We start from the raw sequence: 20,322 nt of genomic DNA, 5'->3' as shown, positions 1-20,322 counted from the left end.
GAGCCTGTGACAGCTCCTTTATCTCAATTAATTTAACAACGTAAGAGAGAGGGTATGCAAATGTATGTATTAGGTTATATTTGGTTGCCCTGACCGTTTGAAACCAGAAACATCTTGAAAGTCATCAATAAACATGGGGCGTGTCTGTCTACACTGCGTTCCAAATTATAATGCAAATGAGATTTTCCCAGATTTTCCTAAATAGCCGATGCAAATAACAGTCAGTATAATTTTCAAGTCATCAACCGTTAAAGTATATTTCAAATTTTATTGAACAAACCTCCCAATAATAAAAGTATTTTTTTTTTAAATAAAAAACTCCAAATACACTGTTCCAAATTATTATGCACAACAGAGTTTCAAAAAATGTTATGGGTTGTAAACAACTAAAAATGGTAATTTGTTTAATTTGCAGCATTTAGAGGTCATATTTAGTGAAATCAAAAGCTATTTCAATCAAAAACATCTTAACAGGCCACGTTACATGTTAACATAGGATCCCTTCTTTGATATCACCTTCACAATTCTTGCATCCATTGAACTTGTGAGTTTTTGGAGAGTTTCTGCTTGAATATCTTTGCAGGATGCCAGAATAGCCTCCCATAGCTGCTGTTTTGATGTGAACTGCCTCCCAACCTCATAGATCTTTTGCCGAGGTCATTTTCACACCGTCACGGATCCTGAAGGTGCCAACCAGCTCTCTCCCCATGATTCCGGCCCAAAACATGACTCCACCACCTCCTGTCTGACGTTGGAGCCTTGTTGGGACATTGTGGCCATTCACCAACCATCCACTACTCCATCCATCCGACCATCCAGGGTTGCACGGCACTCATCAGTAAACAAGACTGTTTGAAGATGAGTCTTCATGTATTCCTGAGCCCACTGCAACTGTTTCAGCTTGTGATCATTGTTTAGGGGTGGCCGAATAATAGGTTTATGCACAACTGCAAACTTCTGGATCCTACACCTTGAGGTTCGCGGGACTCCAGAGGCACCACAAGCTTCAAATACCTGACTGCTGCTTTGTGATGGCATTTTAGCAGCTGCTCTCCTATTCAGATGAATTTGTCTGGCAGAAACCTTCCTCATATTACCTTTATCCGAACGAACCCGTCTGTGCTCTGAATCAGCCACAAATCTCTTCACAGTACGATGATCACACTTAAGGTTTCGTGAAATATCTAATGTTTTCATACCTTCTCCAAGGTATTGCACTATTTGACGCTTTTAGGCAGCAGAGAGATCCTTTTTCTTTCCCATATTGCTTGAAACCTGTGCCCTGCTTAATAATGTGGAACGTCCTTGTTAAGTAGATTTCCTTTGATTGGGCTTACTTAGCAAACTGATTATCACAGGTGTCTGAGATTGATTTCAATGATCCAAAGCGCCCTGAGACACGATACCATCCATGAGTTTAAATTAAAAACAAAAAATTAACTTAATTCCAAGTTGCATAATAATTTGGAACACAGGGTATTTACCCACAGCCCGATCTAACTATATAACAGAGAATAGTAGGTCTTTGTGTATGTGTGTGTGTCAATCCTATTCTAACCTCTCCCTATCCCCTTACCCTAACCACCCAGCTTTGATGCCTGAACCTTATCGCCAATTTCAGGAACATAGGGCTGTGGAACCTTCGGGCTGTGGGAACATAGGGATGACCCCAATAAACGTCCATTCAAACCCGAAGACACAAGAAATAAAAAAAAAATCGTGCCAATCTCGATATTGCCTCACCTGGCGTCCGTTGCCCTTTGAGGCCTGGAGGCTGCAGCGTCCCAGGCTGCCGTTGGGTGTGGTGCCACAGCTACTGATGATCTGCAGCTGTTTCTCGGCGCGGTCCGCTCGGTCCAGCAGCTCCTCAATGAACTGCTGCAGACGCACTTTGGCATTAGCTTCCCGTGCTGCCGTCTCCTGAAGGAACTGGTCTATCTGGGCGACTTCCCTAAGGGCAGAAAGGGGGGGGGGGGGGGGGGGGAAACGACACTATTACCAGGGACATTCTTTAAACTCTGTAGCACACTCTCTTGCAACTCTTGTATTTGTAATTCTGTCTCATCAGTAGGGGGTAACCAGAGATCTGTTTTAAGTCGCTTGCGGCTTGGGCTTGGCATATGCAGCTTAGACGGTTTTATGTTATAACAAATGGATCCTTGTGTGACTGCAGGACACATTTAATTAACAAAAAAACAACCTCTCTCCCTTTCACGGCAGCTGCTATCCTGCCGTCTTTTTTGGACACACAGACTACGCACAACGAGGGGTTGTTGACAGAGACAAATAGACTTCACTATACAATCAACAAAGAGAGGGAGAGGAGAGATGGTGAGAGAGCAGCTGGATATTTATACAACCTCTGCACAGCAGGGCCCAGTTCCCTTCATTTAAAGGGGACAGCATGTTACTCAGATACAGAGGCAAACAAACCAGGAATTCAGAAATTCAGTGTTACAAACTGTTACTGTCATACTGTATACTTCTGGTGTTCCCTGCAGTGATATTTTTTTACGTATCATTTGATCCGAAATGGCCTGAAGATTTAAAAAAAAATCCTAAAAGTTCAGACGTGATTAGTCAAAATATATTAACTCAACAAGTTTAAACTTGGATTATGAATTATTTAAAAAGTCCCTTGTGTCCAGGACCAAGGAGCCGTCTCTGCATGGATGGGAACTGGCCTGAGCTTGGCGTTGTGTCCAAATCAGCCCCAAAGCACAAGTTAAAGCTAAATCTTCCATAAATGAAGGATGTTGTTGTGTACCGTAGTGACAGCTGGCACAAAGAAGGAACACAGAAATGAAAAGACAACCTGACTAATGCCACCTCTTTCATTCTGTTCATCCTCTAAACCTACAATAACTGAATTTGGAATCATTTTTGGCCACTTTGGGGCAGCAGAAACTGTTCCGAGGACAACACTGACATATAACGATTTGTTCGTGTCATTACGTATTTGGTAGTGTACGCAGTGGGTTTCTTGCTCATTAACAGTTCCCTGATGTGGCCTGAAAGCCATACGATCCAACATCACACCCTCATTTAAAAAACTTTCCTTTTCATTTCATGTCTGGTAATGTGACAATGCCAACATAAGGGTCTTCGCCAATTCAAATAAGCTGCAGACATTCATTTATTGTTATTTTTCTCCTTTTTGTATTATTATGTTTGTGTCCTTCCTGAGTCTTTACTGTCCAAACAATGCAGTCCGGAGAGCTTAACAAGACAATCCAGACATCTGACCTTGACAAAGGCCGAGTACCCATTAAAAGATTCAGACCGTCCCTGCAGACAGGGAATGGGGGCATAAAATCGCAGTACATCCAGTTTAAATAGGTTTGCGCTCAGGAAATAAACCAAGCGGCTCATTAGGATGATACTTTAATGAAGATGTAATGTCAAACCTCCACCACTACAAAACCATTATACAGTCCGGAGCCCATCAAAAAAAAGAACAGTAACTCAGACGCACAGTGAATTTCCTTGGAATGGGGACATTCTGAGATAAAAATAGTTTGGCTTCTGGCACAGTTAACATTTCTTCTCCTCAGGCAAAGATTTAAAAAATATGACTCAAAAAGTAGTGTAGGTGTTTGACTGTAAGAGAGAAATTAAAACACATATGCTCTAAGTAACCAATCATTGAAATGGTAACTCATATCAAATTAAATTGCCATCATGTTTTAGAGTATGTCTCTTGGTAATTTGCTCATAATGTGAGATAATGTGATTTGTATCTACTTTGAGCCACATACAATTGGGTGTAAAGCGATTGAAAGAGGCCTATTACTGCACACTGTCGACGATGCTGGAGATGATACTTCTCACTGTGGAAATTTACAGGGAAAACATGAAGAATGTGTGTGTTTGTGTGTGTGAAACATAAACTGTCTCAGCTCCAACCTCTTATATCCGTCTCAAACTATAAACTATCCTTTCACCTTCTGGAAGAGAAAAGGGGGATTTCAACATATATAGCCAACATTTCAAGAAGATTGTATAAGCATGGACAATCTGAAGATACAGACAGAGGTGGAAGGTTTCAAACACATACAATAACATATTGGGCAATAATAAAGGGGTACTAAAGACAGCACAAAGCTCCAGAGAAGCTAAGTCTTATCCCAACTTGGTTGGCTACCTTTAAATCCTGGTTAAGGAAATGTAATGTTCTCCACTGACTGTGTGTGAAACTTAAAGCAGCAATAATTGATCTGTTTCCCACTGTGAACATGACAATAAGATATTATCGCATGTTAAAGTTGGCTTTTGTTGTCATTATGAAATATACATCAACCTATTTTATTTCAGTTCTGATCCCATTCCGATACCTGGATTTGGATATCTGTAGATATAGATCCCTATACTAAAAAAATTAAATGAAAGGATGAAGGATGGTTGAACTAGGCACTGATAAAACAAGATAAGCTAAAATAAATGACAATAATTACATGGAGAATTAATTAAAAACTCATAGCCAATATCAAAACTGATACAGGACTAACAATATTTGAAACACTTTTTGGTGTATTGCTGTAAGAGCTTGTGAGTATTTTATGCAACTAAAAAACAAGCTAAATATTTAGGGAGACAGATGCTGGGTGTAGATGTGCTCATTGCAAAACGAAATGCATTAGCAAACTGCCTCAGCAGATTACATAACTGATGTACACTGTATACGATGCATTTTGTTATGGTGCACGTTTAATGAGTCCAAGTATCATTTATTTTGCTATAATGGATGGAGCTGTACTCAATGTGATGTATGATGAAGCAGCCTGAAACGATTGCTTTGCTTTGATTATTCAAGTTAATAAACGGAGAGCAATGACTGAGTACGCTCCTCAGCCCCCAGTACTAATAACATATACTGTAGGTATCTCACAGCTGCTATTAATAGACTAGCTGAGCTTTGTATTTACCGCGGTGTATGATAGGCCATTTGTTTTTATGGCATTCAAATTGTAATGCATCTGCAATTTGTCTTGGTTAATTATTCAACTGTATTAGATTTTTGCTGTTACTGGAGACAGAGAGTTTACACAAATTCCTTGTGGAGGAACATGATGGAAGCAACTCGGGAAGATCTCTCCCTTTCTTCTTCTGCGTGAGGAAGAAATGCATGGGTGCACCAGGCCGACTGGCCGCCAAACCACAGCAAGGGAATGAGGGATTTGATTGAAGGATGGAGATAGGTGTTGGGAGGAGGAAGGGTAGAGGGGGAGAAAGAAAACAAATCTCTTCATTGTAACACGGGAAACATGCAAAGAGAAAGGAGTAAGACCAGAAATAAAGAGGCGAGAAGAAAAATACAGGAGTGAAGCTGATAACAGAGGAGGGAATGTGCTCAAAGACTGCGAGGAGAGAAAACACTGCAGAGGCTAAAGCAACCGACAGCAAACACAGATCTGCAGTCATGTGGAAGCAAAAAAGCACTGGAGGTTTGACAGAGCAGGGGAGAGAAATAGGATGTGGCTACTTCCTGTTGTCAATCCTAATTTTAACACAAGCACACACACACACACACACACACACACAGAGAGAGAGAGACAAACACACAGACCTCGCTCTTACAGCGTGACTCACTCCCGACACTTCAGAAATAAAACCTCAAGGTGACAAACATGCCTGCGTGTTTACCCGGACGCTGGGGGAGCCGGAAAAAGCAGGCCGCCATGTTTCTATTTTTCAGGGCGTTGATGAACATGCAGGTTGTTTGTCTTGGGGGAGTGAATCAAAAGGAAATGACTCGCCGGCGATTCCACGCTGGATCGACACTGTCCTCACAACAACACCCGACTCACGTTTTGTGGGTGAGAGGGGGTAACCACATATTTGTGACCGTCGTGTTCACAGTTTGCTTATGGTGCCTGATAGTTTTGTCGCCTCTATTTTTGTTTGTTTCTCACACACCCACACATATTAAGACACAGCCTCCAGAAAGCACACATAAACTTTGCTGTGATTTTGCTGTTCAAGGGCTCACAAATTATATTTTCTGAACTCGTCTGGCAAATTCCAATACAGAAAATGAACCTTTTATCATAGCATAAAACCTAGTTAGGTAAGACAACTGATAACACTGTACATTCGTAGAGTGAGCAGCCCGTATGCATAGCTTAGCATATAGAGTGAAAACAGTAGGAAAAAGCTGGCCCGGCAATCTCTAAAAGGTTAAAAAATCTACCTAGCCACGACTCCATAGCTCACCAATTAACACACTGTATATTTTGTAAAACAACTTTAGATAAGGTAATGGTTAGCCACGACCCAAACCTTTACCTGTATTGCTTCATGACAGCTTGATTTGACACTTGATGAGAAAGATTTTTTAATTGTAAATCTTTTAGTTTGAATTGCCCCAGTGCAGGAGCTGTGCTATACAAATAAAGATGACTGAGCAGCTGCTCTGATGCAAACAAGGTTTTTCACTGAATGAAGGTAAATGAAAATGCTATTATGAACAGTAACACACCACAGTTGAGATACTGTACAATCAATAACACTGTGGTACATTTAAGTTTGACCACACATTCCTCTTCAGAGCCTAAACAACAAACACTGCTCCGGGTCTCTGATGTTCTCTTCCAATAAGCGCTCCTTGGTTGTCTCATTAATTTTTAAATCGAATAACTTCCGGTCCCTTTGAGCTCATGAATGCATTATTTTACTCCAGTCGTGCTAAGTTTTGTCCTCGGAAGCTTGCTAAGAGCAATCTAATCAACTGTTATTTTTTTTATCAAACAAATGCAAATGGGTTTAAAAGACCCCGATAAATGCCCAATGCCAAGATTGCAATAATGAACAGCTGAGCGGACCATGTTCCATTATCCTAGCACTTAACAGCCATTACAAATAGTCTAGTAGAGCAAAGACATTCAGCTTCAACAAGTGTGAGTAATAAGCCCTGATCTTCTGAAGGATTCTGTTTAAATGTTAATTACAATCACTGGTCAGCCTCCTTTCACAGTTGTCATCATCTCTGTGCATTACTTCAGAATGATACCTCATTAGTATGTAAGAGCAGAGATGATTGACTGAAAGGCCCACACGGGGAGGACGAGGCTGTTGTATGAAGAATGTGAGCGCTCTCTCTGCTGGAACAAAGGACAGCTGCTGGCGTGTCGGTCTGTTTTGACACTTATATCTTTTCTATGTGATAGATTTGGTAGGCTTCATTGTGTCTTCATGTCATAATGTCATACACAGCGTATACATTACACACAAACACACAAAGAGAACGGCAGCATGGGGAGATGTGTGGCGAGTATGGCCACCCGAAAAGATGACACAGACAAGGATGAAAGGGTGATAGAAAAGGAAAGATAAAAGAGACTCAGGCTGAGTGAATAGCACTGTTTTTTTTAAAGACACTCGGGAAATAAGGGAGAACCACTAATCCATGTTTAGGCTCTGATCAATCAGGAGAAAGTAAATATTTTATTGTGGCTTGACAATGTCCACACAAAATGCTCCCGTTACAAAAAATGTAAACAGATATGGCAGCCTTTCCTTGACTATATAGCAGTGCTGAAGTGACCTTCATGACACCTTATTGACTTTTTATTTTTTGCTTTACATTTACCTATAGTTTAAACAATGTCCTTAGAAACCTGTTAAGTATAGAGTACGCCATGTAGTACCTGTTAAGTATAGAGTACGCCATGTAGTTGTTTATTTTATTTTGTCTTTTGTTTGAGTGTTCACTTTTTCAGTTGTGTGTTAGTGTTCTTTAAAAAAAAAGTAAAAAAAAAATGCTCACGTTACAAATCACAGATGATCGAGTCAAGTGGAGATACGGTCATTTCAACATGGATTCACTTTAAGGCACTAAAAGGAGGAAAAGGCCAAATGAAGATCAGCTGGCACATTTTTCAAAAACAGAGAAACTCTTGTCTCAGTTGCCTGTTTGCAAAGATGGCCGTGATGTTTTGGGCTTTGGGGTGCAATCAGTTTCTGAAATACATACATGTTCATGCAACTGAACACAATTTAAAAAGAAATTAACGTATGGAATAATTTTCACTATATTGTCTTAAATCTATTTAATGTCAGAATAAAGGGGGAAATGTCCGTCATAAGCTCCCAGAGCCACCTTCAAATGTCCTCTTTTATTCGACCAAACAAGACAAGTTTACATTGATGGAAAACTGAGTAAAGCAAAATCCTAACATTTAAGAAGTGCTAACCATTGAATTTTGAATAGGAAATTGTTGATCACTCCATATCAAAACTGTTGCAGATTCATTTTTCTAATTCGACTAATAGATGAAACTGCCAAACGTTTCAGCTCTATCGCAGACTGTTGTAATGCATACAGGTGTTTCAACATATACACATCAGCAGCACTCATTCAGCTCTATGACAGCTTGAAAAAAGGAATCATGACAGAATTGTCTCAATATCAGTTTTTCACTCAAGAATCCCCCCCTCCACCCGCACACACGCACGCACGCATACACACACACACACACACACACACACACACACACTGACACTAAACCCAAACAGAGTTTGTCTGCTAACAGTGTAACATGTGGTTATTTCAACCTTTCATGTCAGCTTTAATGACCAAATGAAAAAGGAGAGAGACGTGTCCGCTGACAGACTGTCTGCAGCATCCTCTTTCTGTCTCCATTGTGTTCACAGCGTTTCATCCTCAAGGACACGCACGTCAGCTTCTTGCATTTAATGATAGACAAGGCAGACCTCCGCTCATAAATCCTGCTCTCACCGAGAGCCTACATCCACCGGATCATCCGCTTCACTACAATGTGGGTTATCTAACATCGGGCCAAGTCCTTTCTTGTTATAAGCCACTTCATATCCCTGCTGGAAATCTGAATGTATTGTCTGCGTATGTACGTTTGGCATATCATTGAGCATAATTCTCTCTAAGCTGGACTTATTTCAGCTCTACTTTGTACTTTGTACTAATATATCTAACTGCAGACATCCAGTCGTAGAAAATGAGCTCTGTAAGAACGTTACAATACAGATAATGAGCTTCAAGTAATAAATGTGGGGAAATGAAATTCTCCGGTCAATAAACATATTATACACATAAAAAAAATATGATTGATGATTTGTGTGCACGCTTTTGTCGTGGCGTGAAATGGTTTGGCGTCAACGCTGCACTTTTTCCTGTCATCCAAACTATTTACTGACTTGCATGCATGTCATCCATTCCTACATGGTTTGGACAAGTATTTCTCTACTGATTCCATATATTCTTAGAATATTTTTACACTTTACTCATTTTCAATTCAAAGCCCGTCAACGTAGGCCTACTGCAATTCATGCTCTTACTCTGATTTCTTTCATTATAAAGCCTTCAGAAGTCTTGCCACGCCAATGCCACATGCTGATCTCCCACTCAGACGCAGGCATTAATGAGGCTCTCTCTCTCTCTCTCTCTCTCTCTCTCTCTCTCTCTCTCTCTCTCTCTCTCTCTCTCTCTCTCTCTCTCTCTCTCTCTCTCTCTCTCTCTCTCTCTCTCTCTCTCTCTCTCTCTCTCTCTCTCTCTCTCTCTCTCTCTCTCTCTCTCTCTCTCTCTCTCTCTCTCTCTCTCTCTCTCTCTCTCTCTCTCTCTCTCTCTCTGCCCTGACAGCTCCATTTTGCATTCACCATCACTGCTCAGTGAAAAGCAAGCTTGTTTTCGTTCTTTTGTGGTTGCAAATTGCAAGACTGCTTCATGTTCTGTAGGGTCTGCAGAGCCTCCCGCTTGCTCATGCTGCACAGAGGATTTTTTACTTTATCATATGCTTGTAGGAATAAATCAAGCCTCAGGGTTGAGGCCTACTGCAGTAACGCTGTGTGTGTGTGCGTGTGTGTGTGTGTGTGTGTGTGTGTGTGTGTGTGTGTGTGTGTGTGTGAGAGAGAGAGAGTGTACATGTGTCCTGAATATGATATGAGGGTTTTTTCTCTTTACTCCTCCCCAACCTCTTTCTACCCAGTGATCATGAACACCTGCACCATCTAATACAACTGCAACATTTAGTCCCTCCCCCTTTGTACAGTTTATGACACAACAAAGACAAAATGCACAGCCACACAATTACCATAATTATCACCTTTCTAACACAGTCTCCTCAATAGTTGTCAGGAAGTATGTGTTGTGCTGCAACTAACAATTATTTGTTTAACTATTATTTTCTATTGCTTTGTCCCCTACTTTCTCCATTAATTAGTGTGGTAGTATAGTCACAGTAACAGCGTGCGCAAAACTTCCTTCATTTAGAGGAGCAGGAGCATGTGGGGTTCTGATAGCTATAGTTCATAAATTAAGTATAAGAAAAAACAACCTGTTTTGAGTTTTTGGCAGGTCTCTGTCTGGGTTCAGATGAAGAAACAACACTGTATGGAAGAATTATTTTTAAATAACTGAAAACATGATCATTTATTCAAATTATCGCATAGCATACTATACAGAGCAATCCATGTATTTTGAATGCATTATGTCATTTAAGTGCCTGTTCTTCTGATATACATGTTTCAATAGGTCTAATTCAATCCATATTTCTCTAACATCAACGTAAGATGTGCGATGCAAATCTATTTATTATGTGCTTCGACCCAATCAATAAATGGATTTGTCTGGTAAACAAACAGCAGATAATCTAAAGCAAACAGTATCACGTTCTGCTGCAGGGGAGATATCGCAGGTCCTTTTTCACTGCAGCTGTCAGGACCTAAAGATCAACACTGCTCCCAGTGGACCAGACACATAAATAAATGGTTAATGTGTGCCATATCACTGTTCACTGTCACTATATGCAATACCTCTGTGTAGTGTAAACTGTGCAGTGGTCATAGTGACAGTGTGTTTTTTTTCTACTTGTTTATTATTCTGGCAGTCTTTTTGTTCACCTATTTTGGTATCTTAGTTTTATATTTTGTTATGTTTGGCTACTTACATGTTATTATACCTTTGCCTTTTTATTATTGTCCTGCCTTTAACTCTGATGCAGTTTCCCTTTTGCTGCTGTAACGCTGTATATTTCCACAGCTGTCGGACGAATAAAGGAATTGAACTGAAACATTAAATGTTACAGACAAGATATACATTAATTGGAAATATCTCTTGATCTGCTGGAACAATAACAAGAGAATAGGCATATTAGCGAGTGCAATCATTTCATAGCAACTTAATAAACCTTGTCATCAAGCAGTCATTAATTGGCGGAAAGACAGTGATAATATTCAACATATTTCTGCGTCAGACACAAAATGAAGCTCCTAAATGATGAAGATAACTGTCCCAGCATTTTTCATTTCTCCTCTAGCTCTAGTTTCTGCTGATTGAAGCTGCTTTCATTTATTCCAGCTGCTATTAAATCACTTACCCATGCTAGAGGGGCCCTGTGACTCATTCTGTTGTGACTGCTACACTGTAGAGTGATTGTTTATCATCATGTTTTTCCAGTGACAGTTACAAAGCATGCTTTGTGCTTTTGTGCTTTTGTGTGTATTGTTGTTGAATGTGTTTTACTTCAGAAATAGACTGCACTCTCAAATTGTAATGAAGTCCAACTGCACCTGAGGTGTTCTCTATGCTTGACACAATTATTTACGGCATAATATAAATTGTAAAATGTGTGGAAACATTTTTTGTAGGTCAAGGTCATATTTTAATGCATATCACTGCTAGCCAGACGTAGGAGTTTTCCCTTGTTGCATAGAAACTCACACAGTATGGTGACTCCCAGGTTTAGCATTTGACATAGCTGGTGTACAACATGATGTTTATCTACAGGAAGGAGTTTAACAAAGTCACTCATAAGCACCAAAGGCTTTAGAAAGTATCAGCTGAGTGTTTTAGACAGGCAGCTTTGAGCCAGTAAGCTGCTCTGTGTCTGTTCACTACTGCTTAGTCATCGACCCTGCTGAACATTCACCGACTGTGATGCTCTTTTTCCACCTCAGACCAACTCTGTAGTTTAGAGCCTGAATGAGCTTACTGTTTGACTGCCAGCTTCTCCTCAGAGAGACTAAGACAGAAAAAGTGTGTGCCAGGGTCAGGATAGGGTCGGGATACATGACCACAGCTACTGTAACCTCTACAACAGAGACGTGGGGCTAAACAGAGGAAAAGCACACTTGTGTTTTACTTGTTCAAACCAATTAAACACAGTCAAGTATCATACTGCCACATGATCCGAAAAAGTAAACTTCTATTGCAAATGTAGCTGATGCTGTCTGTCTAAAATATTATCATTTTGTAACATCAATAGACACTTGCATGGACCCAGATAACCTACTATGTTTATATAGGGGAGAACGGGTAATCTGAGCCACTTTTTACATTTGCTCCCCTCTAAGCGAGCTAAAATGATTTATCACTCAAATTTACACATTTCCCATTAATTCAGGATGTTTCCTAGAAATGGGCATTAGCAGAATTTTTTCAAGACAAAGGGCAGTGAAAATATGATTGTTTTAAAAAAAGTTGTCATTTGGCTCACTTTACCCCAGCTGTGGGGTAAACTGATCCACTTACTTTTTCCACTCTGAAACTACCATAACAACACATATTGTAACAGTAAGAATCCTGAAAGATAGCCACACATTCCAGAACTAATGTCGGACTAGTAAAAGAATGATGGGGTTTGGTCAATTAAGCAAAGCAAATTTTCTAAACACTTGAAAGTAACTCTGAACAAAATCAAATACAACATATTATAATTCAAAAGGTTTTAATAAGATTCAAATGAAAGATAGAACCAGTTAGATTAGAACACAGTCTGGGGGTCAGAACACAGGACCCTTAGAGCCAGCTAGTGTCTGGGGGCCAAAGCATAGGAAAATCAGAACCAGCGAGAACAGCCTGGGACTCAGAACACAGGAGAAGACCCAACTGGATTATAACATCAGCCTGTCATACTCTACAACTAGGCCTACTCTACATTCCAGCCCTGAAGGTTACAGGGACAGATGAGAAGGTGCTCTTTCCGTGTGGTTGCCCCAGGTCGTCTTCCTGGTGTATTTCCTTGGCATGATGGCTTTTCTACAATGTGTATGCCATTAAAATAAAGGATATGTCATGTAATTTTACATTAAAATATGTTTAAGACTAAACTTAACTTGTGCCTCATGGTGGGGGAAAGTGAGACAGTGGCTCACTTTCCCCCACAGCGTTTGGCTCACTTTCCCCCACCACCACAATTTGAGAAAAAACTACCTCTCTTAGCATTTCAGGCTAATCTTCAGTTATCAGCATCACATGGTTTCATTTGATGGTAGTTCATCAACACGTATGATAGAAGTTTTCCTACGTGAATACATTTGCTTTGGCACAACAGTTGATTAAGTTGACAGCAAGAAAATTTACTTTTACATTCAAAATACCTATTTTGAAAAAAACATGCTTACCACAGCACCATGAGGTCCTCTTTTTCAGGGCCATGGGGAAATGAGAGGGGCTTGAAAACATATATCTCACATGACCACAAATGTTTTCCGTTGCCTAGATACAGGGGGTGGCTCACATTACCCGATGCCTCAGATTCCCCCGTTCTCCCCTATATATTTATTTTTCAATTCACAGTAGTTTTGATATATTTGATTATAGCAGGAGGACTGAAACACAATGGACGACGGGTCTAGTGCTTCAGCGACAATTATTCAACTCATCAACTAGTTAATCCACATTTCAAGTAATTTATATTTTGCGTGATGATAACTTTTCTTCCCCTGTTTTAGCTTTCAAGTGCTACAAAACAACATAATACAATCTAAATTTGAATGTGAGCAACACTACATTTGTGAAGAAGCAAGCAACCCCCACACACACAAACAAGTTTTTGAGGAGATAAAGGGCAAGGAGCCTTTCTGTGTCTGAATCCACTGTTGATGCTCAGGCTTGATAAAGGAACCGAGGGCAAGTGATAAAAAGCCGGGAGGAAGTTATAAAGACGAGGCCGGCTGTCTCGTCAGATAAAGACATGGTGCAGATACCAGATGAATTTAGCATGAGCCTTGATTGACAGAGCTTGTGTTTGTGGCTGCAGAGAATACGGAAGGATGACACCTTGCTCTATGTCTTAAAACAATTATTAAAAATTATTGAGAGACAGTATGACATTCAATTACATGCATCTTAATAAAAAATATCTTTAAAAAAACAAACAAAAAAAACAAAAAAACATCTTTATCAGTGAGAGGGAACAAGGACAAATAAACATAATACATATATATATATATATATATATATATATATATATATATATATATTGAGTATAATGGTAGAGGATGCATTATTTAAATCTATTATCGTCCATTTTAACACACTTCAGTAAAAACAACATATTAAATTCATTGCCTTCTTCTGTGCCAGTCAGACTTAAAAAATAGCCTCCACGTTTGAAGGATACAATAAATAACTCCAGGATTCATTTCAATAAAAGCTCTAAAAAAAATCTGTGGGAGAGCTCCAAATCATGTTTCAACAGATTCAGAGCCAGCACTAACCTGCATTGCCACACTGTGATTCATATCCAAGTGCTCCTTCTATTTACAGAAACCGTACTGCTGGTAACTAGTAAATGAAGTAGGCTAGCACGACAGCTTTTATGGAGTTAGTGGGAACAACTAGACAACCTCTGCTGCCAAACCCAGCTGCTTCCGCCCAGCTCTCCATTCAGCATGAGCAGCTAACCAGTCCTGGAGGGCACTGGTAAATACAAGAGACAGTGGTGGAACAGATGCCGACCACATCTGGTGGGCGGACAAGACATAGAATAACACCATCAACAGAGGGGCAGAGGTGAAGGAGAGGAGGGGGTGTGTTTATATGAATGACAATGTGTTTTTATAAAAAGAAGGGCAAGGAATAGAGAAGAGCAGCTGTCTGTGTTGAAATGACATCTTGATATGACCGATCGACCAACAAACTATGATCAACGTTGTCAAAGCAGCAGCAACCAAAATTGGAGTTTTGTAATTAATAGACAAACAATAATTGCCGTAATTGTCTGAAAAACGCTCCAAAACCCAAAGGTATTCAATGAACTATCATAAAAGAGAAAGAAAACTGGCAAATATCCACATTTTAGAGGCAGCAATGAGTTTCTCTTTTTTTTTTGCTTGATAAAATCACTTAAACCATTTAGGCCTGATACAACATATGTGTATTTCTACCTTGATGACCTGATAAGACATTGAGTGTTTTTACCTTTCAGGTCTCATCAATCAGATGTCATCGTTTCAAGACACATGACCAATGAAATCCAATGTGATTCGCTAAAATACAAGTGTAGAATCGGGGTGAAAAAAAAAAACACTGCAAAAATTAACTGCAAAGAAAGTTGACGGACGACCGTAGCAGCGGGAGAGACAAATAGGCTGAATTCAGAATTATTGCCAATGAAACTTAAAAGGCAAAAAATAAAATAAAAAGTTGTTCACAGTTAAAGCCAAGGGTTAAAGATTTCAAATGTTTTTTTCCATGTCTTCATCTGCTATAGAGGCTGAGACATTTTATAATTTGTCATGGTTTTTTATGATATTTATTGATTTTATTTAAAATCTTCATGAATAATAGAGCAAAGATAGTGATTAACAGTTAAAGCCAAGGGGTTAAGCTTTTAAATGTGTTTTATTTATTTCATGTCTCTGTCTGCTACAGGGGCTGAGAAAAAAGAGTTTAGTAAACGTTGACATTCTGTGCAGTTTAAAAAAAATCTGGTTTTGGGAGGCTGTTTTGAAACAATGCTCAGGTTATGGTCAAGTTATTAGAAAAAGCCTACCTTTCAGGCCGGCTACAGCTCCAAGTTCATTTCACTTACTGTTGTTTGTGATTAAGCTCCTCCTCCTTGTTGACCAGGTCCTGCTTGAGGTTGGCTAGCATTTCCACAGAGACGTCGACCTGCCGGGAGAGTTCAGACGCCTTGTCCTCTAGGTCCTGCTTCTCTTGGCTCAGCTGTTCACTCTCCTGTTTGGCCCGCTCCAGCTCAGAGCTCTTCCTCTCCAGCTCTGCCTGGAGGCGACCTACACGGGCCGCTATCTTCTGCTCCACCTGAGAGACCATCGCATAGAACATAACTAGTTATGCAAATGAGGTTATGATGAATACAAAGATTTCTTTCAGTAAGTGTCTCCACATATCCATATTTTGTATTTTACATAAGTAAATAAATTGCTAAAAGTAGTAAGAAGTGCTCGACGCCTTGATGAAATTGTGGAGATGAAAACTGGAGTAAACTTCTTTGAGGTATTTAGATGCTTTACAAAAATCACTGGAAGACAGACCACATTCTGACAAACAAAGTAATCATCAAGATATCGTTATACTGGCCTTGGCATTATAAGTGAATGAAAATATTTGATGACAAATTTTGAGTGAAAAAGCATGAAAATGTACTGGTGCAGACATACTGAAGTCTGTCTTTGTTCTTTTATTAATGTTATTCAATATAGACACCATATTGATTACAATTATGCAGCTGATGAGCTCCTCACAGGCAACATGTTACTCCCATTTGAGTTATCCATTGAGTATTTTCTTCTTGTTCAAATACACTCATGTGAAAATAAAACTGACCACTAAGAGTTGAAAATGCATATACTGTATCTGAAATGTGAAAATATGAGGGATTACAGTCCAGGTGATTTCAATAATCACTTGTGGATGGAAGCTATTTAAAGAGTTTTTTTTTCATTATGACTTCCAATCATTGGAGGCAGGACTGAGCACACTGCTACTCTACATCACTTCGACCACCCAAGTGCGAGAAAGATATGATGCATTTCATATTTTACATGAATTGCAATGGCATTAAAGGTGAAGTAAGCGGTTTATTTATGTTAATATAAGTGTAAAATCGCTCTTTATTCATACAGTGATCACTTACATGATGTGCGCGTTTCACAAAGCCGATCTCTCAGTCAGCTGCTTTGCATGGAATCGGCAAATAAACGTATTGTAGTATCCCCAAATTTTTATCCAATCAGAAGAGAGAACGCTACAAACCAACACGCGTCTCACTCATGTATAATATATACACTCCATGGTCTCACTGCCGGTGCACACCAGAGCAACAGATGGGTGAATGTGTATGCGCCTACAATGGCGGAGCAGGTAAAAATCCTTCCCAATGTCTGTTTTGATGGTTTGTATCATGTTTTATCACACTTATGGATCTGAGATGATGCTAGATAACTTGCTGCTTGAAGACCGCAGTGCATTAATGTGGTGACGTAGGGACGAGCGAGGGGACTGCTAACTGCAGTAACTGACAGGAAGTTAGCTAAAAGAACCATACCGCTTAGGGGAGAACGGGGTAAGTAGGCACACTTTTTACTCTAGTGAGAATTGCTCATCACCTAAACATCTTTCAATAGTCATTCCTACATTAAATTGAAGCTTAAGGTGTTGGCTTGAAATGTGTACCCCTCACTTTTTCTATCTTATTGTAATAAAGAAGAAATTAATCGTCAAGGGGTCGGTTGTCACACACTATGGGGTTGTTTGTCACAATGTTATCTTAATGGGAATAATCTTAAAAAGAAGACGAGAAAGCAGAACTAAATTTGAACGTGTAATTGCATTGTCAAGTTGACAAATAGGCCTACATAACTTACTGTAGCCTTGGCAGCTGGTCTAGTTTGGGATGCACTGGGTTGTTTTGATTTTGTTGCCCTTTTTTCTTTTGCATGCTAGCTGCCTTTTCCTGCTCTATTCTCTCCTTCTCTGGGGTGTTAGTGAGGATACATCTTGACAATTTATTTCGTTATTGGGTTCCTTTTCTGGCTGCAGCCTTTGGATAACATGTGACAACCAACCCCCCAAAAAATTTGACGACCAACCCCAACTTGAATTTCTTGCTTGCATCAAGGCCAACAACCATCTGACAACTAATTAGCTTGCTAACCACAATCTAAACTATAGTTTACCCTTCACACTTTTTATGGGTAACAAGTGTTTTGTTATAAACCCATTGTGTAAAAGCCTAGAAGAAAAATACTGAGGAGCTAAATATTTTCAATTTGACATGAAAAACACAAACAGTCCTCTCACCTCAAATTTAGCAGTCTAACTCCAAGGAAGACTATGTAGGTGACCTCTGACTCCAATTGTGGATATTTACATACCAAATTTTCACAGACAGCGCCTTCTGGTTCCGAGATATAACGATTGTGACAACCAACCCGTGTGACAATTTACCCCGTTCTCCCCTACAGCACCTTTAAAGGTAATCAACCGCATTTCATTGGAGTTAGGTATGCACTTGATCACAACTATATGACATGATGACTAATATCTCCTCTGCAGATAATCTGGTGAGTTTTAGTGCAAATTGTATCAAGGATTATAGCATAATTTTAATAAATTTGAAGACAATTCCTGAAAATGTGTCTTTATCACAATCTTTCTGAATGTCCCCTGACTTGATTCACGGGTTTATGAATTGGCATGTTTGCTACAACCACTAGGGGGTGCTCAAGTGAGAAATTTTCAAATTTTACACAACAAGGTTAAAGGGGAAGTAAGTGATATAGTCCTTTTAGCTAACTTTCTGTCTTCCCCTCTCCCTCGTCCCTACGTCACCACCAGATGAACGAGTAGCCATCTTCGTCAGATAGTGCCGCGATGGAAAGCAGCGAGTCATCGTTCACAGGCACAGAGACCTGCCTCTTTATAGCGCTCTGTTTCCTTATTGGATAAAAAAGAGCGGGATACTCAAAATTGTATCTGGCAATTACTGCAAAGGTTATTGACTGGGAGACCTGTATTATGAACTGTGCATACTGTTTAAGTGATTGCTGAATATAGAGTGATTTTAATGTTTATTACAAACAAATATCACTTACTTCTCCTTTAAGCTTTATCCAGTCAAATTATTTTTGGACTTCATATGTTTTTTTAAGTTTGTTTAGCTTGGTATCTTTATTTAGCTGTATATCTGTATAAAGATCCTATGTACCTCTTCGGACAGCTTCTCCAGCCTCTCATCCAGCTCCAGCCGTTCAAATGCCCGCGCCTTCAGCCTGGCCAGGCCTTCCTCATAGGCCGCCTCCACTGCACTGGCTGCTACATTAGCTGCCACTGCTACAGCTGTGCTGGGGTTACCATGGGGACCCGGGTCTGTGGATGTCATGGCTTTCTTCATGAAGATCTCCCCCAGTGGAAACTCCACATTGGGAATATACCTGGCAGCAGTGTTGGAGTTAGCAGGGGTCAAACTCAGATCGTCTGCACAGGGAAGCTCGCGGCAAGGGAAGCGCCGCTCCCTTAAGGCAGAAGGCCGAAGGGGCTCAAAGGGGTCGTTGTTGTTGGCAGGTGTGAGGAGAGCTCCCTCAGCCACTAGGGGCAGCAGAGCAGCGGCGTCACATACACTGTTGGATTTGGAGAGGACGTACAGGGTCTCGTACGTGTGGTTGTACTCCAGGTGGGCACGTAAAGACGACAGGCTCCGGAAGCGCTTGTGCTCTCCGCAGCGAGGACAGCGGTATGGCAGGTCCAGAGAGGCCATTCCGTGCAGTAACTGCAGGAGGAGAGGGGGGGGGAGGGGGGGGCGCTCACACAGCACAACACTGGCACCAGTATGAGGGCACGGAGGGCAAGCACCTGACTGATCCTCTCATAGTGAAAACAGGGCAACTGGGCAAGTCAGTGGGAGGAAGAGAGATCCCATGTGCAACGGAGGAGCCCAGCTTGGTCGCACGACCACACATAGTGGCAACATTCAAGTGGTCTGTTCACTTCATTTTTCATGGTCCCCCAGCCTGAGGTCCTAGAAACAGAGCAAGATAAATAGAAATGAGGTGAGAATGAAAAGCAAATGAACATATAAGTCACATAATCAATCACTCAAATAAATATTAAGCAAATGCGAAACAATACACTTACTTTAATTGTTACAAACTCCTACACATCCTTTGAAACTTGTTGCTTTTTTAGTTTTACTTGTGGGGAAAAGGGAGAAAATTGACATGCAGTAAACTACGAGTCAGTTAGCAAACAAATAATGAAATCTGACACATTTGGACGAAACTGTCATCCAACAGGGATACCACATCTTAGCATTATTGACCAATATTAGTAAAATGCTAAATTAACAAAACCAAATTATAAATATGTACATATATTTCCTATTTTTGTTTATTTGTTTATTGGATTTATTAGAAAATAATAATATTGGAGAGATCTTCACTCAGTCCATCTCTCAATATTCTGGACATAGCCGACATCAAAGCCCCTCTGCATCTTAACTCTCTAAGTAGGAATATTGATTTGTGCGTTTAGTGGTCAAGCAACATGAAGGCTGTATTTCACTATGGGTGTAAAAGCATTCTCCTTTACTTGTAACCTCAAATACT

At 40.2% G+C, this 20,322-nt stretch overlaps 1 protein-coding gene across 1 annotated transcript in view; it reads right to left on the bottom strand.

Moving 5' to 3' along the window:
• The window catches only part of fbxo41 (F-box protein 41), a gene marked incomplete at its 5' end in the record, with an annotated part of 38,377 nt that extends 18,902 nt beyond the window's left edge, over nucleotides 1-19,475 (bottom strand). The window contains 3 exons of the mRNA XM_080029256.1: nucleotides 1,744-1,951; nucleotides 15,789-16,018; nucleotides 18,927-19,475. Coding sequence (XP_079885382.1) covers nucleotides 1,744-1,951; nucleotides 15,789-16,018; nucleotides 18,927-19,475 — 987 coding nt within the window. The remainder of the gene's footprint in view (nucleotides 1-1,743; nucleotides 1,952-15,788; nucleotides 16,019-18,926) is intronic.
• Between the last annotated feature and the right edge of the window lie 847 nt (nucleotides 19,476-20,322).

Source organism: Ammodytes marinus, assembly GCF_949987685.1.
Source record: "Ammodytes marinus genome assembly, chromosome: 6".
NCBI classification, from domain to species: Eukaryota; Metazoa; Chordata; class Actinopteri; order Uranoscopiformes; family Ammodytidae; genus Ammodytes; species Ammodytes marinus.
This window is presented reverse-complemented; position numbering and strand designations above follow the sequence as displayed.